This window comes from Melozone crissalis, unplaced genomic scaffold, assembly GCF_028551555.1.
Source record: "Melozone crissalis strain CALT ecotype California unplaced genomic scaffold, PUWL_Pcris_2 ptg000005l_1, whole genome shotgun sequence".
Lineage (NCBI taxonomy): Eukaryota > Metazoa > Chordata > Aves > Passeriformes > Passerellidae > Melozone > Melozone crissalis.
In genome coordinates, this window is record NW_026535783.1 from 24,512,449 (window position 1) to 24,535,181 (window position 22,733).

The 22,733-nt window shown below is 42.4% G+C and overlaps 1 protein-coding gene across 1 annotated transcript; it reads left to right on the forward strand.

Annotated features, from left to right (window-relative positions):
- Positions 1-2,679: 2,679 nt before the first annotated feature.
- Positions 2,680-3,246, forward strand: LOC128943098 (interferon alpha-1-like). The gene has a single exon (XM_054285900.1). It carries the CDS (start codon positions 2,680-2,682, stop codon positions 3,244-3,246), a length of 567 nt encoding a protein of 188 aa, XP_054141875.1.
- Positions 3,247-22,733: the final 19,487 nt, after the last annotated feature.

Below are 22,733 nucleotides of genomic sequence, written 5' to 3' on the forward strand. Positions count from 1 at the left end.
CCAAAGATATTTGAACAAGGGCAAAAGTGATGTGAATTTCTAGACTGGTGAGTATCAAATTTCATTTTGTTGTAACTGATCAGTGCGAGCAGTCCTGGGCTGACCAGCGGGATTGGTAGTTGAAAACTTCAAGCTCTGTGTAAATTGGATAAGGAAGATTTGGAACAGTGACTATCACTGTACACAACATAAATAGTGTGTGAAAGAGAGGAGGTGTCCTCCTATCTTTGCTGACACAAGGTCAGGGCACCGTGTAAATATCAACAGGACATCAGAACTGGGAAATAAATAAATAAATGCCTAGGCATTAAAATTGTTACAGACAAAACTGTGTGATGGAAGAGAGGGCTTTTCCTTTCTCTGACAACAAGGAGTTGGAGCAGAGAGTAAAAAATTATTTGTATTAGAGGTCTGGAACCTAAGGATAATGGAATTGGGCAATTGAGTATTGGCAAACTAGTCCAACAATTCTACCCTGTAGCTCTTGGGGTTTTATTTTGAAAAGCTGGAGTAAGCTGGGGAAGATCCAATGACTAAAGACAAAATGCATACATACTGTAAGCAGTAGTGGACACCTTATAAATTGGTGAATGGGGAAAATGGATTTTTGTGGTTTTATTTTAGAATTGGTGTTTTGTTGCTGACTTGGTAAATGGGATAAGTTTTGGTTTATGCTGATGCTTTTATGACATTGTATAGAGACCCAGGTATTCCGAAAAAGTATATGTTGGGAGGAGATATGCTGATGTCATGTACTAAGGCAAAGGCCGTGTGTTGCAGGGGGGATGAGGCAGAAGATGCATAAATGTTAGTTCCCTCCTTTTCCCACCATATAACATAGGAGTGGGGATGGATGAAGAGAATATGGATCAATATAAAGAACATATAAGAAGTATGGATTTTAGTCCTTTTGCTGGCCAGACTCAGGGAAATAAGCAAGCAGGGATACAGCAACTTTAAAAAAAGCGGCAGGGGTCTGCCAGGTTTTATACATGTCCTTTCTTATGTTTAATAATTGTCAAATTGGAAGTGATCTGTTGGTTTCAGCTTTTGAAAACTGTTAACCTAACAGTTAGGTTACCCTAGCTGGGGTCACACTTAGGCTAGATTGATTACCATGTTACTGTGGAAAGAAAAGAGACTGGCATTACAAAGGGGAAAGAAACATGACAGCCCCAAGCAAGGGGCTTGGGGCCTGAAAGGCCCCTACTTCCCTTGCACAAATACACACATACTCTTCTGGCCTAAATCAATGTGATATTTGTAGGCAGTAAGGGTCACTGAAAACATGGAAACATTATGATGCTGGAGAATTTTTTTACAATGAATGAGGGGACCAGGGGAACATATCAAGGAACCCCCAGGAGACCCTGTAGTTTCAGGAAGACCAGAGGAAAAAAAAAGAAATTTTTATAAATAGCAGAGACACATATTGAGTAAAAACTATCTGTAAGGGCTAAGGGAAGCTACAGCTTCTGATTTTTGGGGCAGCTTTATGGCCATTCCTGCAACTCACAGAGTAGCCAATTGGAGACATTAAACTCCCTCATGGGTTTCTATATGCCAGAATGTTGCTGTCTTTTCTAGGATGAGATTTATTATGCAAGTTAAATGCTTGAGTCAGAAGGCTCTATACATCTCACAAGGTAAGGCACAGAAGGCTTAAATCTGTTTACTAGTGACCCAGACCCCAGAGGAACAAGAGAGTCAGAAGGAACACGATTTAAGAGCAATAAACCAAATAACTGTGGACAATTACTGATGTGACTGGTTTGGATTTAAAAGACGCTTTCTTCTGCATTTCAGTGGATGAGCAGAGCCAGACTCTCTCACATACCAGGTGAAAGAACTCACTTTGAGACAATGGGAGGAGGCTTCAGAACAAGAATTTTCCTACTCTGAAATGTAAGGCATTCCCCTTTTTTAGGTAAAAACATGCTTTCCTTAATGGATTTAAAAATTGAGGCTGATTCATCAAGTGATGGAGTAGAACAAAGCTTCTCTGAACAGTGAACTATCAGAGATTTTGGAGAAAACGGCATCTGTCTCAAGAGTTGTATATACTTCTTTTTTTTGCCAACATAGTCATAGCAACATGTGCCCCTAGTGATTCAATGCTTGTGTCAACAAAAAGGTTATTTTGCTAATAAAATTTAAGCCATTGCCCAAACAAAACAATTTATCGTACTAAAAAGATATTTGTTCTTAAATCAATAACATTACATCTTGCTTTGGTTGCATATCTGTTAGCCAGGGATGTGATTATCTTTTACTGTCTTTGCCAACTTAAGCATAAAAGTAAAATTTTTCAAGCAGGATCACCAATTCTAGTAAGAATATAAGAAGATGAAATGTTCTTACCACATTCTAACCTGCTAATCTGCCAATATCCTGTGAATCACTGGATTGACTGATTTACTCATTTTTCAATTAAATACAGCAGAAATGAGCAAAACCTTTGCAACCGTGTGAAACTGAAATAAACAGTAAACCTTGGCAGGACCCTAGTTGTTAGAAAGAGCAACTCCCACACAGTGAGTAATACCCTGTGTGTTGTACAGATGAAATAAATTGAGACATGTGAAAGAGAAGCATGAAAGCAAGATAAGACAACCAAGAAACTGCAAGCTCACAGATCTGCAAAAAGGAAAGGAAAATAGTGCTGACTGCTTCATCAGCATGACCATTATGGTTCAGAGAAGTTTACTGCAAATTTGCATGATAATGGCATTGTACATCAAAATCTCACGTTCAGTTTGTCTTTTCCAAGGAAGCAAAGTGAACTACCATATCATGAACTTTCTGTGGAAAATGGGTGGTTATTTTCCCCAGCAATGTCTCAGCGAAACAACTGATTTCAGATTCCCTGTAGAGATTACCAAGGTCACAGAGAAGAACATCATAAGGATCATCTATGAATTTCTTCAACACATCTTCCAACTATTTAGCAAAAATCTTCCTGTTGATGTTTGGAATACAAGCAAGATTGAGAGCTTCCAAAATGGAATTCATCATCAAATTGAAGAACTGGAGACATGTTTGTCAGAAGAACAATCAAAAGCAAGAAACAGTTTTCAAACATGGATCCTAAAAAGTTCAACATATAGCATAAAAAAGTACTTTCAAAGAATCACCAATTTCTTAAAAGATAAGCAATACAGCCATTGTTCCTGGGAAGCAGTTCAAATGGAACTGAGAACATGTCACAGAATTTTTGACAGTCTTTTGAAAAAAAAAACTACATAAAGAGGTAAAATTTTCTGTTTTGTTTCTTTTTAATAATACAATAATTTCCCTCATCTTGATATGTTTTTCATATCCACATTTTAATAATTTTCAAATTGACAGTTGGGACTTGGTTTCAAAAAACATTCAGTGCTCTAAGTTAAACATGTAGAGTACTCAAATGAAAGGGCATTTGGTATCATTGCTTCTGTAGGTCTTTAAAAATACAAGTGGATATTGCTCCTGTATTGTTTCTTTGCACTATTTTAAAAAGGTTTTGTAGTCCTTCCACATAAAATAACAGTTGATTTACAACCTGAAAAATTTACATACATTACTGCATAGATTTTTTATTTGCAGTACTTTCACTCAGGAAAAAAGTACAAGATGCAGACATGCATAAGGAAGATGGAGCTTCCTGTAGTCTTATGCATTATGAAGATCTTATTTTACAAAACAAATGAGAATTTAAGATGACCAAGACATCTTTAAACTCAAAAAATAATGACAGGTCCTCCCAAACAAGAAAAGTCAATTACCAGCTTTGATCTTTATTTTTCAAATATAATTGTCTCCATAGCCTATGGAGATATATTTATAGATATGAAATATACATATATGAAATAAATACACATGAACTATATATTTATATTTTTATATATATAGACAGATTTATGTATATAGCTTTCTATATATATACAGCATATTGAATAACTATAGCATAGTTATTCAATACAGTTATTTCTATACAGCATATTGAATAACTATAGCATAGAATTTCAGGACATGTTGATTCACAACACTATGTAAAATATGTATGCATTCAATGTGCTTCAAGTTCATAAGCAGAAAAAATTAATCTGAAAAGAACTACTGTATGAACACATACTAAAAAATTTCTTCCATCCCTCTTCCATCTTTCTTTCCTTCATTCAGGCAGAATCAAGCAGTACTTCAAATTATCATCTTCATCAGTTTAACCTTTACTCAAGACACCTTGAATACCCTATGGTCTCTATATCACTCCCTACTCATTTGAAAACTGGATGACCTCTAACATGGATTTTTTCCACCTCAGACTTCATATATCTTCAAGTATATCTCATTTCTCATGTATTTTCATCATAAATTGAATATGTCAAACTTGAATGTAAGAAGGAGTTAAAATATGTCCATGACTTCTGGAACTGGGGAAGAAAAAGGGATTATTTTGACAAAAAATGTATGTACTGTTACCATTACCTGCAGAATATTGAGATTTTGCTAAGAAGTTTAATGGCTGAATTGTAACTTGGGTTGCCTTCCTTTTTCTTATTTCAAATGAAATAGATATTTAAAAATCCCTTCTCACTTGCGGGGGGGGGGGGGGGGGGAGGGGAGGAAAACTGATTCTGCATGCAGCTATTGCAATGAATTGTATAATTCCTTATTCCAGGAATGCAACAATAGGGTATTTACAACTACCTAATTTTAGGCATCCAAATTAGACACTGGGCTAGAGAAATCAGGCCCACTCACTCCCCTCTCATATACTCCTTCTTTACATAGACAGGGAGGAAAGAATGGGCTTCAGACTCCTGAATATAATTCTGCTTTCAATCACCAACAGGAGAGCTCAGTTCTTAACTGGTTGTATGGGGAACATAAGACAAGTTTGGCACATAGATAATGTAACATTCCCAACTTTATTAGTCAGTCTCTGTTTTATTAATTTAAACACTTTGCAACCATGTTGACACTGAAGTGATGTTTGATGTCTGCAAAATATGTTCAAGCACACTTAACTCTGATGGTTTTTTTCCTTAATTTTCTGCTTTTAATGTGTGATTACTGTGGGGAATTAATGTAAACCAATTCTGGATACCAAACTCAAGGAAGCTGACAAACTGAAGGCTGTGACCTTGAGGTTTCCCTACGCATAATGTATCAGGCAAGATGACATAAGGTTGTATGAATGTACCTATGTTTATATTTTACTTTCTTTGCTCTGCTCTACACTTAGATTCCAGTCTCTAAAAAGCCAAGAGTCAGCACAGACTTCAGCAGCTATGACTAGTAACAACCTTGCACAGCCTAGTGGATTCTAACTGGATTCTATCAGTTCTCCATGGAATCACAGCATGTTTTCGTTAGGCAATGACAGCACCTTGACCTAAAAAGAGCTCATCCCTGGACAGCATGGAAACATTCACTTCCTCCATCTGCTCTTCTGGGGAGGAACCTCAATGAACAGAATAAAGATATGCCTATTAACTCATGCATTCCTCATTGTCAGTTGTGACTCAAACTTCCAAAATGCAGGCTGCCTGGGCTTTTTTGGAAGAGGGGAAGAGAGACCTCATCAGATCATAATTTGGGGTATCCAGGTAAGATTACCTAACTGACATCAGCTAAGCTTTTATAGGGAACACAGCTATTTAAGAACTGCCCGTGCTAGCTGTCTGTAAAAAATCTGTGCTTTCACAAGTTACAGTTAACTGAGTTAACTGTATCTTATAGAAGAAAAAAGAAGTAACTGTAATCAATACTATTTTCACATTTCTCACCTGGAATTCAGTCTTAACCCTCCTTGAGGAAACAATATGCAACTTTCTACTCCTGTGAAAAGAACTGTATTTTATGAAACTGAATATGGTCTTCTACTATTTAAAGTCAAATAGCTAAGTATTGCCTTTTTTTTCTTTAAATGAGTACTTAAAAATTAAGTACTGAACATTCTCATGAAAAATTCTAGACTAATGCTGTTACACATAACTCTTACAATTAAACTTTTTGTAACTTTCTATCATTGCTGTAACTGGAGATCAAAAGAAACAAAACCATGTCTGTTTGTTCAGGTTTTTTTAGTGTATTGGCTTCAATATATCTGTGAATAGACACCACTTCAATGTCTATCTTCATCAAGCACTCTAATACCATGCTGGTGGGTACAAGAACAAAGAGGGGGTGGGGGGAGGGAGGGAGACACTACAATGGGAAAGTGAAAATAATTACTAATTATTAAAACTAGTAAAAATTTCAAAGCCACTTAAAATTTCGTTTAAGAAAAAAAATAGAGACTAAATTTCAAGATCTTCTTTATTTTTTTCCTGGTTAAAAGAAGAAAAAGTTAAAGCTCCTAGCATTTGTACTGTATTATACTGATCAATGAAAGGTTGGATTACTTTGAAATACAGACAGTTGTGAGCTGGAAAAGATAAACTGCAGTTCTGCTGAGATGAAGAGCTGAAGTAAGGAATGAATAACCAAAGGGCAAGAAATCAGCCTCCCTCACACCTTTCCAGTTTCAGGACACTGGAAGTGCCACCCAAGTCAGTGCCTGGTATGAGGGCTCATGAGGCTGCTTTAAATACCTGCTCAGCACCCTCTCCAGAGGGTGCATTCTTCTATCTGCTAGAATTTGCTTTGAAACTTTAGAGTGGCATAATTTTTTTTTCCATTTTTTCTACACCCAAACAAAAATCCAAGATCCAAAACTAATGCTCGCTACAGTGGAAAGAGAGTTATCTTTAAGACAGAAGTGGACATCTATTACCAACCACCTGGATATACTGCATGCTATTATCCACAGAATTCACTATATTCTTTCTAGATTAAAAACCTACACCTTTTGTCAGCATAAGGGTATGCTGAATCTTCAAAATAAAAAAAAAAACTTTTTATTTTTTATTTGATTATATTGGTGTGGTAAGCAAATGCCCTCAACAGCAGAAGCAGCAGATGTCTTAGATTAAAAGTGATGACAGACTTCCTAGACCAAACAGTTCTTAGAAACTCTTGGCCAAAGAGCCCCCTGCTGTTAAAAAGTGTGGTCCCATTAAGCTACTTGATTAGGCTAAGTCCCCTGTTTTCCTTCAAGGGGAAATCAAACAACAGTGATGGTTCACAAGACCAGATGACCCAGTTTTACATTCTTTCTTCCTCCCTTTTCCTCTTTCCAATCTCACATCCTTGTCCTGCTTTAATAGTTGTTGAACCTTTTCCTGAGCCCATTAGACAAACAAAAAATTATCCAAAATACCCAAACAAATAAAATCCATAGTTTTGTTCAAAGGTAAAGCTTTAAAATCAGAAGAAGACCCACTGCACATGAGAACTAGCAGGAAAGAGAAAGGAGAGTGTTGCAGCAAGACTGGGTAACAAGAACAGTGAGCAAAACCTCCTCTGCTTTTCTTGTCTGGTCCAAATGACTTTAAAAGAACCTCTCAGTTACACCACATATAGCTGATCTTCAGCTGTATCTGCAGTTCCTCCGTATTTCTTCTTTAATATACTAATACGCTAATTACCCATCACCACAACCTTAGTGGAATAGCACAGTATAGTTTCTCTGGAAATAAATTTACTTCTGCAGTGCTTAGCTGAAAATTCCAGTTCTAGCTGACTCATTTTAGGTTTCTCTCTCCATCTTATCTGGACAGTTCTTGCCTAAGTCACTGGCTCAGAAGATGCTCACAAGACATTAATCTATCTGTCAAAGGTGCCAAAGCCTCTAGTTCTGAGATAATACCCTAAAACAGAAGACTGAAAATAGCACTGTGTTTTGCCAAAAAATTCCATCTGAAATCTCAGTTTACCTAACTATTGATAAAGACTAAATATTAAACAAAGATGAGCACCATGTTTGTCCTATAAACAACTGCTATTCCAAATTACTCTGTGGTCCTTGTTCCCAGGGCCAGAAACCTCTCTGTTTCTCTCAGTTTCTGTTCCAAAACACAAATACCTTCCCCAAGGGCCTAACAATTCCAGGTACTTTGCTGGCAGTTAATAAAGAATATTTTTCAGGAGAGAAACACCAGCAAAGAAACTGAAGTGATCTGGTCCAGTCCCAAGTCTCACATCACTCACTAATGCGTTCTAAGCAGCATCAGCTACTACACCAACACAACAGCAAACTGCATAAAATCATCACTGCAAGAGGCTTGATGCCAAGCAACATCCTGCCATTCTGCACCCACCTCCTTTTCTCTTTAGCACTTTCTGGATTTCAGTATTGCTTGACTGTATTCTATCTTGTGCTCCTTTACTTTCTACTGTACAGTCCACTTTCAGATGTGCGTATTGTCTGTTTAAAAAACATCAGTTTCCCCCTTCTGGTGGTTTTTTTTTTTAAATTTTGTTTTGGTGGTTTTTTGGGGTTTTTGTTTTTTGTTTGGTTTTGTTTTTTGGGGTTTTTTAGGTTTTGTTTTGTTTTTTGTTTGTTTGTTTTTGTTGTTGTTCTTACGTTTGGGGTTTTTTGGGTTGTTTTTGCGTTCCCGGAATGCTCCTTTCTGTGTGCCATGGAGCAGGGAAGCACAACCTGTTCACAGGTCACAATTACTGGTCCACTCAGAGACTTGTGCAAATCTTTAATAACATGCTTTGCTGTGGAAAAGCAGGAAACAGGCTCTCCTCTACCTACTGCAGTGCAACCAGCACATAAATTGTCCAGTTAGGTACGTCCAAAACATTGTCTTACAAGTATCTCCTATTAAATACAATTTATATCTGTGTGTAAAATACAACTAAAAATCTCGGAGAACAGAGGTAATAATCCTGATGCCTATATAAAAAGTTGCTGAAATTTAGGCAGGGCTGGGAAGAGTCCTCAAACACGTTTATCCTTCAGACCACCATACAGCTATTCAATCAGAATATTTTATTTATGAAAGCTGTCCACAACCAATCCCAGAACAGGCTGATTTGACCATCAAATGGGAGCAAGAAGGCTTCTACATCTTCAAATGCCGGCTGGCAGCAGTCTTGCCAGAAGACAGATGATCTGCAGGGTCAATCACCTTCAAGCAGGACTCTCCAGGAGCCTTTGCCTGCGCTTGCACTGCAGTTCTCTTTTAAGCCAACAGCGGGTACCTCTAGGGCGTGTGAGTCCTTGCACCGGCAATTAAGCATTTCTCTGTAACAAGCCCTGGGTCCGTCTCTGAGACAGCAGCTGTCAGACTGTCACACTGTGACTGCAAAGACTTGCAGGGATTTCAAACACTGTGTTCCATTAGGGAACAAGAAGTTTAACACAAACAATTTTTCCTTGAGAAACCCTGCAAACTGCAAGCAAAATCCAGCACCCCGAGCCTGTGTCTTCACAACAGACCGGGCAGATCAGCTGCACGGCACGTTTCTTGAGACACTAACTTCGCACACAGCATTAAAGAACGGGCAGCAAAATTGCCCTTTTTAAGAGGCTGTGTCTCAGCATTTGCCACGGAAGACGACAAGCTCCTGGCTGAGTCTCTCACCCCTCTGCTCAACACGGTTACAACAGGACCAGCACGCAGGGCTCCGGACCTCGCCTCCCTGCGCCAGAGCACGGTGCGGAGAGGCGGCGGGAGCTCTGCGCCCAGCCCGGCCCGGCCCGGCCCGGCCCGGCCCCTTTCGTCGCCCCGCGCTCGGGCACCCGCCGAGGGCAGCAGGTCCAGAGAGCCCGCGGCTCCCGCGCAGCAGCGAGCCGGCTCCTGAAGCTCTGGAGGAAGGACACAGAGACCTACCTCTGAAAGACGGGATGGGGAAAAGGGAAACGAACAAATAAACAGACAACGCACACCCCCTCCCCTCTCAAGGAAAAAAAAAAAAAAAAAAAAAAAAGAAAATTAAAAAAAAAGAAATAAAGAAAAAAGAACAGTAAAAGGAAAGAGGAGCACTTGGGAAAGCGCACCTTCGTGCGCGCTGTAGCCCAGCCGCTGCTGCTCGGAGCGGAGCACGCTCACCAGCACCATCCCCTCCTCCCAGGCAGCGCCCACCACCTGTCGTTCCGGCCGGCACCAGGGGCACGTTCCGCCCCCGCCCGCCTCAGGAGAAGGCCCGGGGGCGCCAGGGCAGCGCGGCCGCGGGGCAGCAGGAGCCCCACCCCGCGGGGCCAGCACCGGCCGAGCCCCAAAGCACGGCAGTCCCCGCGGGCTCGGAGGAGCTGAGCAAGGCTGTTACCCCCGCTTGGACCGAGTGCAGCGGGGAGCGGGCGAGCCGCTCCCGCACCACGAACGCGTCCCGCTCACAGCGGAAAGTTTGTGGGCGGCGGGACCGACCCTCCACCCTCTCGTGCGCCGGCCCAGCCTTACCTCCCACCCCTCTGGGCGCCGCCGCTCCTTCAGGTGCCTTCCTCGCCTGAGGGCCGGGAAAAGAACGCAACAGCCTGGTTTGGCTCCCCCGCGTATAGTCGAGTCGAGTCGGCTCGGCTCGGCTCGGCTCGGCTCGGCTCGGCTCGGCTCGGCTCGGCTCGGCTCGGCTCGGCTCGGCTCGGCGCCCGTCCCGCCCCCCCGAGCGCCACCCCCGACGGCCCCGGGCCCCCGCGCAGCCCTGCCGCGGCGGAGGGCGCCCCCTGGCGGGCATTGCGCCCCTGCCCGTGCGCGGCGTGACCCGGGCCCAGCGCGCCCCGCGGCCCTAGCACACACTGCCCCAGGCCCAGCCCACACTGCCCCAGGCCCAGCCCACACTGCCCGGCCTCAGCACACCCTGCCCCTGCCCCAGCACACACGGCCCCAGCACACACTGCCCCGGCCCCCGCACACACGGCCGCAGCACACCCTGCCCCAGCCCCAGCACACCCTGCCCCTGCCCCAGCACACACTGCCCGGCCTCAGCACACACTGCCCCTGCCCCAGCACACACGGCCCCGGCACACACTGTCCCTGCCCCATCCCCAGCACACCCTGCCCCTGCCCCAGCACACCCTGCCCGGCCTCAGCACACCCTGCCCCTGCCCCTGCACACACGGCCCCGGCACACACTGTCCCTGCCCCAGCCCACACTGCCCCAGCACACACTGCCCCGGCCCCAGCACACACTGCCCCGGCCGCAGCACACACTGCCCGGCCTCAGCACACCCTGCCCCTGCCCCTGCACACACGGCCCCGGCACACACTGTCCCTGCCCCAGCCCACACTGCCCCAGCACACACTGCCCCGGCCCCAGCACACACTGCCCCGGCCGCAGCACACACTGCCCGGCCTCAGCACACCCTGCCCCTGCCCCTGCACACACGGCCCCGGCACACACTGTCCCTGCCCCAGCCCACAGTGCCCCAGCACACACTGCCCTTGCCCCTGCACACATGGTCCGGCCCCAGCACACGCAGTCCGGCCCCAGCACACACTGCTCTGCCTGAGCGTCAACCCGCGTCCCTCGGAATCACGGCCCATCCTGAGCTGGGAGGGACCCACCAGCATCATCAAATCCAGCTCCCAGCCCTGCACAGGATATCCCCAAGAGTCACAGCATGTACCTGAGAGCTTTGTCCAAATGCTTCTGTCAGGCTTGGTGCTGGGGACCCTGTTCCAGTACCCAACCACCCTGTGGGTAAAGAACCTTCTTCTGATAGCCAGCCTAAACCTTCCCTGACACAGCTTCAGGCCATTCCCTTGTGTCCTGTCACTGGTCACCTGATTCACGGACTTTGTGAGTTTGTGACACTGGTCACAAATTCATATTCTGGAGAGAAGAGATCAGTGCCTGCCCCTCCTCTTCCCCTTACAAGGAAATTGCAACTGCAATGAGGTCTCTCTTCAGTCTCCTCTTCTCTAGGCTGAGCAGGCCAAGTGACCTCAGCTGCTCCTCATATGGCTTCCCTTCAAGGCCCTTCACCATCTTTGTGATCCTCCTTCACACCCTCTTTAATGGCTTTATACCTTCTGTTATGGCACCCAAAACGGCACACTGGTCTCCAGACAAGGCTGCCCAACTCCCGACGAGAGCAGGACAATTACTTCTGGGAAGAGACAGCTTCTGGGAAGAGACCTAAAACCTAAATTAGATTTTGGGAGAAAACCTAACTTCAGTTTAGGCAACAAATATGAGACTCTCACCAACCATAGAACGTGTAGCAGTAGCAGTAAAAGCCTTGGTCCCATGGCCCTCTTTCACTGAGCTCCTTGCAGACACAGTGCTCTGGAGGAGTTTGCCTCCATAACAGTATCCCAGCTGATGTGGTAGTCATCAGCATAGACACAAACCCTTATCTTAGGGTTGACTGATAGAATAAATAACAATATCCATGTTACTGTTTTATCAGCTAATGAGATTTTTGGTTTATCTAACCCATGGCATTTTTGGGAGTATGTTGATGCACAGTCATGTGTATAGAAATGCCCACCTTCACAGTTATATTGTACTGATTGTCTCAGTAGGGAAAAAACCCAACCATTACATACATTCTTCCAACTGACTATATATATACACACAAACTGGAAAAAAAGTTCTTTCTTTTTCATGCCTACAAAGATTTCTTACACCTTCCCATCTGACCCATCTTTTCTGCAGACAAAAAAGAAGCAGGAGGTGGGAGGAAAGAGAGAGAATAACAGCAGAGACCCATTTCACTGACACTCAACTAAAAGTAGGGTGGTTATATGCCAAACTCTCTGTTCTTAGGTGGAAAAAATGCAAACCCAACAGCAATGCAGAATGAGTTTGGGAAATCCTGGTTTCACTGAGTGAACGAACCCCAAATTTCCCTATTTTCCAGCAGCAAAGACCCACAAGGGTACAGCCTGACAAAGATGCAAGACAAATAATCATGGGAAATTGAAGGTGTTTTGTGAACAAGAGCAGTGGGGCAAACATTGAACAAGAACCGTCCACTTAATTGGTTTGCAGAAAATAGCAGCAAATCAACCAGGTTTTTTGAAAACTACTGTGCTTTCTTTCCCACTGTGAGAGGCAAAGAAGGTGGCCTCTTGCCCTGCTGTGGATCCCAACTGTACTGTCACAGAAGGCCCAACTTTTGTCTCCCACCTCTTCAAACTGGAGATGAAGTGAGGTAGCAGCTTCCATGTGGCAGAGTCAAAGCAGAACCTTAGCTGGCCTGAGGGAAGGACTGAATCTGTGGCCTCCTAGATGAGAGGTTGGATTAGGAACTACTGGCTGCCAGACCAGAGGAGAAAAAGTGGTACCTGAGAAGCTGCCAGCTTGTTGTGACTGGGGCAGAAGACTGGTTTGCTTGGAAGGAAATACTCTATTGTGACTGATTAACCTTTATTTCCTAACACTTGCAAATAAAGATAATAGAAGTAACCCTTGCACCTTCACAAATACTGTAAGAAAAGCCTGAAAAGTGACCCTTTTTGAAACAATTTTCTATTTTTTATGAGGCAACCATAATGTTCCTCACAAATATATCTGAACAAATAGCAGTAGAAATAATCTTTTTTCTGATAGCAGAAAGGTTTAAGCAGGTTTAAGTCACTGGTAGAACTGCTTTTTTATATCATTACCAATTCCCTGCTTTCAGGCAGAATCAGTTCTTTTTTCTGTCCTGGAGAAACAGTTTGACATCGACATTACTGTGTTTCATATTTCTATCTACAAAGTTAAAGACAATAAAACATGCATACAGAGAGTTTGCAGGATCACAGCCCTAAGAAGGAATAGGTTAAAAAAGAGAAACTGTCAAACTCCAAATTTCCTAAGGTATTTGGAAAGGCTTAAACATAATATAAGGACAATGCCAGGTTAAAAAACAGTGACACAGTAAAATAATTTTCAGACAAGCTCCCTGTTAAAACAACTGGATAACGAAAACAAGCAACTGCCTTCCCATTGTCCCCAAAAGTTAAAAGTTTGCATCCCTCTAAATGCTCCATGGAAAGATGTTTCAAAAAATGCAGTAGGTGTAGTTGACAAGATCCATTTTGTTATATACACTCAAACAGGGACAGACAGTGCCTTTGAGGACAGCATTTTCTTTTCTGTGATTTATAATAATTAAAGCATATCATAAACCTGCTGGCTTTGCTTAGGCAGAACCTATTTTGGGGGACAAAAGAAGAGCCCAGAAAGGACAAACTACAGACACAATTCTTTTCCTGAACTTCAATCCACAATCCCTTTATTTTCTAACCATCAGAAATTACTAGAGTGCTGAAAAGCACATCAAGGACAGCTGACTTTCTGAACAGAAAGATGCCTGCTTTTCCATTCTCCGTAGTCATGTTGCAGTCTGGATCATTGCCATGGCTACATTCACCAGCATGTTTGATGGAAGTTGCTCCTTTGCTGCTGGGAGAGAAGCCAGAAACCAGGGCTGTGAACCCAATCAGTCAATTTACTTCTGCTGAATTTAACCAGGAGTCGATTCAGCCATCTATGCCCTATTATTCTTATCTCATACTGCAAAGTTGTTAAAGTCAAGGCTCTTTCCTCTTCCTACTACACAAAATACACAGCTTAAAAAAAAAAATAGGTCTTCAGATTAATTGTTGTCAGTACAAGCAAACTGAAATTCAATTTAATTTAGCATCAAATGATTGAGGACTGCTTAATCTCTGCCACTTTTGGGAATACAGGATGGAGAATTACACAGATTGGACAATTCACATTGGTACAAACAATTTGAACTAGTAGGAGTAACATGTTTTAATGTTGCTCTTTAGTATAAGGTGTGCTTGGATGCTCTGAAAGGACCAAAATTTTGTAAGTGGATCTTACAAGGATTGTTTTCCTGTGGCTCTTCTCTGCCTGTTTTTTTGTATTGTTTTGGGGTCTTGTGCCTGATAGGACTAAATTAACTTTGTCTCCTTGGTACACGAAAAAATTTGTGTACATCTATTTTTCTGCCCTGGCATAATACATACATTTTTTGTATTTTTGTCCCTTAATTTATCCCTTGATTTTACAAAAAGGGCTAGCAGGAGACAATAAGAATACAGGCATGTATGTAACCATGATGCTATCATAATCACTGTTTTCTTGGGAAAGCAGAATAAAATTAGAGCCTACTTCATCCTCTTTCCTTTTTCAAGTGGCCAGCTTATGGTTTTGATTTGAGTCTACAAGAAATTGTTGTGGCTTTGGTAATCCCAATTTAAACTTAAAGATAATTTTTATGACAGACTTCAAAGTACAGCATTTTTACTCCCTTCTACATCAAATATACTGGTTTCATTTTATGTGAAAGCCCTGAATCAGCTATCAGATGCTGGCACTAGACTGGCCCCTGTGTGTTGCAATGCCCACCTGGACTCAAGCAGGGTCAGATACACAACCTCAAAGCACACAGAAATGGCTAGAAGGCATTTACTACCTCAGCCCTTTAGGTACCCTTTGCATCTGTAGAGATGTTTTATGTCACTCTTTAAGAGAGTTTTCCTTTTTCATCACCAGCATGACTTAGCTTTCCTCTGTTATCTTTAGAAAAATTACAAATATAAAAATTTGAAAGCATACAAAAATTCAACACATGCAGGCAATCAATTAATGAAACCTTGAATAGGCTCAAGTCACAATGTATGCAAACCTAAATATACTTTCTCCCTACACTCTTTCAGTTGGTAACCCAGAGGGTACTTCACATCAGTATCCATCATGGTTGACTCATGATTTTAACAGCTCTTCGCTGTTCACAGCATGACCATGTGGTACTGAGCATTACCTGCTGACTTAACTCCACCTTTCTACACTGTGAAGGCCTGTTGTCACAAAGACATATTTAATACAAGAGTGCTCTTTCATACTACACCAGATCATTCACACCACACTACATGAAATTTATGTGTATGCCACAGATCTAGCACAGTTGCTTCTCAGATATTTCTGGAAACATGCAGAGTGTTGACCAGCCTAGCCAAGGCCATAATAGACAGAAAGATGGGCTGCAAACAGCTGTGGCTGCACTGCTGCTGTGTGCTGAAGGCAGGATGATGATGGGGTTGCTGAGGGAGTGTCCAAAGTACAGTGGTGAAAGAACTGTTCTCTTGAGAGTTGCTGAAGGTGTGGTCTCTACCTCCTGTTCATGTGGGACAATTAGAGAATTTACCTTCCATACCACACACATGCGCTCTTGTGACTACAGATAGAAGGAGACTGTTTCTTTCCTATAAAAAGAAGATGCAGAATTTTCTCCTTTTCTCCTCTTCTCTTTCCTTCTATTTTCTTTTCCTTCCTTCCTTCCTTCCTTCCTTCCTTCCTTCCTTCCTTCCTTCCTTCCTTCCTTCCTTCCTTCCTTCCTTCCTTCCTTCCTTCCTTCCTTCCTTCCTCCCTTCCTCCCTTCCTCCCTTCCTCCCTTCCTTCCCTCCCTTCCTCCCCTCCCTTCCTCCCTTCCTCCCTTCCCTTCATTCCCTTCCTTCCTTCCCTTCCTTCCCTTCCTTCCTCCCTTTCCTCCCTTTCCTTCCTTTCCTTCCTTTCCTTCCTTTTCTTTTTGGTGTAAGTATTCTTAATAGAAAGTCTAAGTTCTCTACTCCAAAGTCCATGACTCACATGTTATTGTGCATTATTTTGTTTTGTTGTGGTTCTTTTTTTACTATGGAAACTGTATACTGAAGTTTTTGGCATAAAGCACAAATATTATAGCAGTAAATCTTCTCTCTGTTATATTTAGGAACTGTGCCACCAGTCCTGATTGATGTATTCTAAAGAAATACAATCTGGAAATCTCCCACTGATATACCTGGCAAAAGAACATGTTAGGGTAAATTTCAAACAGGGTCCTTGCTATCATAAGTAAACACAGAATCAGCCTTTTCATATATCCACTAATTTTCAGGGGTATTGTGTTGGGGATTTTTTGCTTTGGTTTTGGTGGTGGGGGCTTTTGTGTGTGTCCATTTTAGTTTGTTTGTGGTTTGGCTTTTTTTTTTATTTCCAATTTAGGATTTTTTTTTTTTTTTTGCAATTTGGAGATGTTTCAGTAAACGCTGTGTAGTGGCAACAGCTGCAAATACCATGTTACAAAAAGCACGGTAAGACTGGTTTTGTCATTCTTTTGGGTGATTTATGGAGCATCCACAAATGCCTCCTGTATCATGGTTACTTCTTACAACCAGACTTCATTATTCACAGAACTGCCAAGAGCCAGGTTATGAGGAGGGAAAGTTCAAGAATTCTGAATAAAGCCATTGGATGGCTCCACAACAGCTTTATTAGGTTTGGAATCCTTTTTTGTTGATGTTGGCCAGAGATTATGATGATCCTGTCAAAAGCCTATTTTTTGGTTCAGTGATTCAGAAAGGCAGCTATTCCCTTTGCTGATTGTCCTGATAATTATAGTTGCCCATAGAAAAAATTATTTCCAGTAACTGAAAGGCATCAGCAAGAGCATTTGGTGGTCTCGTGGTGGTGCCAGAAGCCTAAGCATGTTTTGCTGCATGTGTGCTGTTGGTTGCCAGCTTTTATTCCAGCTCTGTCACAACTGCCTCGAGAGCTCATTATGGGTCTGGGCCAAAAAAATTGGTAAGGAGAGAAGAAAAACATTTATCCAAGGTCTGACAGTGGCGCTAACCTGTAGGTTGGGTGGTCAGAGGCAGTTATTGCTCTGGCAGTGTCTCATGGAAGGAATCATGTTTTGTTGGAAGAGCAGGTGAACACCAGCAGACTAAATTTGCTGGTGGTTTCATGAGTGAAAGAGAAACCTTGCTGAGGTCAAAAGACTGGCATGAATCATCTTGTTTCCCTTGCTACCTGCCTGTTTCTGCTCATCTGTGGGATATTCTCACGGTTTTCTGTGGTTGAAAACTGAAGGAGAGAGGCAGAGACTTGTGCTTTTCTACAGTAATGAAATCTCTTTGATGTTTGCCAAGCAGTGTGAGTGATGCTAAAATTAAAGAGAAAACACCTCGGAGTACCTAGAGGGGAAAGGCAACATGTGCCCAAATTAGTAGCCTCACTTTTGCATTAAGATAATTTTCCTAGAACTCTCCAAAGCAAAATAGAACTCCTCTGCTGGTAGTAAGTATCATCCTCCAGATTTTATTGTGAAGTACATGGAAACAAGTTTTACCCAATTTCAGCAGCATGAGCTAGGAAAATCTTCTGCTTCTAGAATTGTCGTGGTTTGACCGGAAATGGGACATCTGGGATATTTTGTTTTGCTGTGATTACCAATGGGTAATTGGAATTTAAGATGGGCACTTAGTTTGACCAGTGGGACATTTGGATCCGCCTCTTGAGACTACGAACTCAAGGGGTTAAAAGCAGGGCTCTTGGCCTTCGGAGCCCTCTTGGGATTTCCGGCGTGAAGAAGTCTCTCCCCCGGCCCAGTTTCTGGCTGGGCTGGGGGAGGGGAGAGCCACGTGGGCCATCTACGGTAGGCCCGGGTTCGGAGGAAGGGTGGCAGACCCTTGAGCGACCAGTTTATTCCCCCCCCCCAGAGAATGCAGCCCGTGCTCGAACTGTATATCTTGAAACTTGATATCATGTGCCGGCAGGCAGCACGGCTGGGAGGAGAAAGGGGGGGGGGGGCAGCGGGCAGTCCGGCCGCCTGGGAGACCTTTTAACCCTTTGGGGAATGAAGGCTTCGCAGAACATTGCCTTTCCTGGGAAAGGGACAGGAGTGGAAGATGAAGGAAGAAAATTAGGCCAGTAAGGAGGGTCTGGCAAAGGGAGAAGAGAGATGTTGAAGGAATGGAGGAAGATGGAGTGGCAGTTTTTGCTGGACTCTTTTTTGTTGTATTTCCATGGACTGTTTCCTGGTGAGGCAGAGGCTGTATTGCAGGGGGAAGCGGAGGCTCGGCGTCAAGAGAGTTTGGTTTTGAGACCCCTCGGCCCCAGGGGGTATAGAAGACATGGGGGGGACAGAGGTCCCAGGATTGTGACTGTACTCTGCTTGGAACGAGACGAGGCATTCTTAAAAGGCCCTGAAGGCAGGCCCCTGCCCCATCCCATGCCAGGTGGTGAGAGCACCTCGGCATGGAGAGGAGATGTCACGAGGTAGCAAGATACCGGGCGGATTGCTGATTGTGACAAGAAGTCCGTGGCACAAGGAAGGACTCCGTCTATCCCTTATGAGCTGAAGATTTGATTTTTTTTTTTTTTTTCCAAAGGGTGGTGCCAGACCGAGTGTGGATAATTTTTTGGGAAATGTAAATGTGTTTGGGAATTTGGTGGGAGGAGGATAAGGAAGTGTTTCTGTGTAGTTTTCATTCTCCTTGTTTTTTTTCCCTGTGTGTGTGTAGGTTAGTAATTGTGTGTGTAGTTTAGTAATTGTGTGTGTAGTTTAGTTAATAAACTTCTCTTTATGTTTAAGTTGGAGCCTGCTTTGCTTATTTCCTGGCCACATCTCACAGCAGATATCAGGTAAAAGGTATATTTATGGGGGCCTTGGCTTTGCCAGGCCTAAACCGTAACAAGAATGAAAAGATTATATGTTTTATATGAAGGTCACCAAGAGTGGAACTCAGTGCCCTTTGTCCCTCTGAGATTAGAGAATTATTTGCTATTCCTACCTGCAAAAAGTAAACAGCAAAATTCAATCACTGTTTCCTCTGACTCAAACACTGCTTAAAGTTTCTCTCAGGACAATGGTTATATTCAAAATGCTCTCTGGACTTACTTTGGCTTTTATATTGACAACATCTCTTTAGGTTTGTTTTTTTCAGAAATGTGTGGATCAGAAAGTGCTATAATCTTAGTGTAGTTTGACAAAATGCAAGTCCTCTCCTTATAGTTTTTGTGGGTTTGTTTGTTTGGTTTGGTTTGGTGGGGGTTTATTTGGTGGGGAGTTTTTTTGTTTGTTTGTTTGTTTGTTAGTTTTAAACCTTTGCTTCCTCTCTCCTATCAACAGCAGAAAGAATGCTTTTCTGGAACTAATGCCAGAATTTTGTCTCCTCCTGGGATTGCTGCAATATTAATATAACATGAATGGGCCTAGGAGTCTCTCAGGTCCACAAAGGACACACTGGTTCAGTTTCTGGCTCTACTAAGAGCTATTTGATGAAGGATTTAGTTTTCAGCCACTCATGGCAGATTTAAAAAAAGGATCAGCCAAAACCAGCTTTTCCCAATGACTCCATATAGCTGAAGGATATATTTCCAACAAGTGAAAATCATTGTAACCTTTAGAGCACCAGACAGGACAGCCTGGATGCTTGATTTGCCTGAGAACATCAGCTGAACTAATGAGCTCTGTGCAGTGGAACCCTCTCCTTCAATCCCTGCTGCCAGAGTTTTATAAGAGGACACCAATGCACAATAACCTCTTCAGGAGAGGAAGCAAAGAGATCTCCAGGTTTCATCAAATATCAAACAAGCTTATATTCTCACCTAGGCCCAGCCTACTCACCTGCATTTGCTACAGTAGGAAATGAATAAGAGAAATATTCTGTTTAATGTGGGACACACAGAGGTGAAAGAAATATATAGCTACAATGGTATGGAGAGGCAAGAGAAGTATCCCTCAGAATTCAGCCTGGTTCCTTCCTGGTGTACAAGAGATACTTAAAATACATTGTTAAGCAGGGCTACTACTAGATCTACTAGCCTACAAATTTTCTCCTAATCTATTTTCCCTCCACTCTTAGAAGTCCTCCATGGAATATCTAAAATCCTGCTTAAAGCTATCATGATCCCTGCTCCATCTATGCTTACATAAGATCATCAAATGATCATATGCAAACTGTCCTCTTCACCCTAGTTTTCAGTGATCCCACTATTTATTAGGGAAGCTATATCCCTTTTCGAACACACTCTGAATTATTTTTCATGAAAAAAATCCATTCAGTCCATGTTGAATTAGTTTGGCCTGCCACTATGGGGAAAATATCTTAGGAAAGGAAGACAAATATGAAAACTGCAGAATTTCACTATTCTAATATTTCAAGAAGGGAGACCCACCATGAACCAATGTCTGTCATGCTTTTTACTAAATTCTTGACAATATATAGGAGGTATAGAAAAGTTAATGGTGTCTCTTGCATGAAATCTGTTGTGAATGACACATCAGAACCGTATGGGTATGATCATGCACTTTAAAACATATCCCTCCCCACAATGATAAATATTTTTGATTTGCACTTAGCCTTACCTGATGAGTGCTGACATAGCATTTTAACACTTTCCAGAAAGATGTATCTGCAATTGGAGAAGCTATGGATTGATGTTTCAGATTCTGGCTGGCCTATTTCCTATCTGGCCTTAATCTCTCCTTCTATTTAATGACATCACTTGGACACCAAAACTAATTTGGAACCTGGTAGCTTGCTTAAGTGGGACTTTGTGACAGGAGAGCATTACACTGCTGGTCAGACAGCTGCACTGGCGGCTTGGAAGTCCCCCAGGAAAATTCAAAGCTTTCAAGGCCCTAATTGTTTTGGATCTGGTTATTTTATGATCAGAAGAGGCACTCAACGTTGAGAAGCCTTGATATAGAAGAGAAGTGGATGGCAAGAGCACTTGAATATTCAGGTCTGTTCATCCCCAGATTGAACTCCCACATGTGTTATTAAAGCCTATTTTCCAGTCTGATGACTGGGAGAGGGAAGGCTTGCAGAAGCTTTTTGCAGCATATAATTAGTTTAGGAGCTCAGTGCAATAGCATCAGCTGGAAGAATATATAGATTATGAATTCCTGCAATTTTGAACAGTATTATTAATTAGGAAGACTATACAGTCCTTGGAAAGACATTTCTGGTGTTTACATCTTGTAAACATACCTAAATAAAATATACTCTCAGAAGTTATTCTTTGAAGACTCCACAAATCCAGAATGCTAAATTAAATTTGGATTCAGAATAGCAACACAGACCATGGAGCACAATGTCATGTGTTTCTCTTGAAAAAAAAAAAAAAGTGTTATTTAATTCACTCTTTTATCTAAGGATAACCCTGCTCTTTTGCATACAAGGACGTCTGGGTTATACGCCAAAGCATGGACAAAGTATTGATTCAGTGAATCGCATGCACTTGCTTGAACAGCCCACAAGATGAGTGCTCTGAGGTACCCAAGAAGGGCTCAGACTCATGCATTCTACAATGGGAGAAGAAAATATTGAGGTTCTTTCTTTACTTGCCACCTGGTTCTCTCTTTGGCCCTGGAGGTTGCAGCCTCAGTTTTCAGCAGGGATGTGTCGACCAGCCTTATGTGCACTGTATACCAGGACAGAGCAATTTTTTTCTGTCTGCACTCTGTTTCACTGAGTGGATTTACAGGAACGTCCAGATGAACACAATTCACATACAGCAATATCACCTGGGTCCTACAAGTTTTACAATGTTATTCCAACCACAGCAATTGAAGGAAAGGTAAAGGCTCAGTACTGCCTTTAAACGCATACAAGACTAAAGGACTAAGGTAAATGCAACTTCAAAACACAGTTAAGCCACAACGCTGACAATTTTCAATGTGACTGTCTCCTTCAAAAAACACTAACGACTCCCTTGATAATAGAGGCAGACTCATAGTCTAAAATCTCATCTTTAAGCATTACTTCCTTTTTTAAATTAATATGCTAGCTTTAGTAAAAGTTCCATCTCTTAGAGCACCAATTCTGTGACCACTGGTAAAATATGATGTACTTTTTCATTAAAGAGAAGGTAATAGCACATCTTGTCCCCTCCCTGAGCTGTGAAAATGTGAACTAATTCATCATGAGATAAATTGTACATTACAGCTGGTCAAAAAGACTAATGGAAGTGAGTGAGGAATGTATTTCAAAATACAGAAGTAGTCTAAATATTCCTGTGGGTTATCTGGAATGGTACAATTTGCCTAGAAATATAATTCTCTAGTGAAAAGCTGAGGGTTCAAATAAATTAAATAAAATGTGCATAAGTGGGTCCTGGCTACAATGCAGGACCATCATCTTGGTGTA

What these genes read in the sequence shown, in the direction of transcription:
- LOC128943098 (XM_054285900.1), top strand. Translation starts at nt 2,680, where the DNA reads ATGACCATTATGGTTCAGAGAAGTTTACTGCAAATTTGCATGATAATG.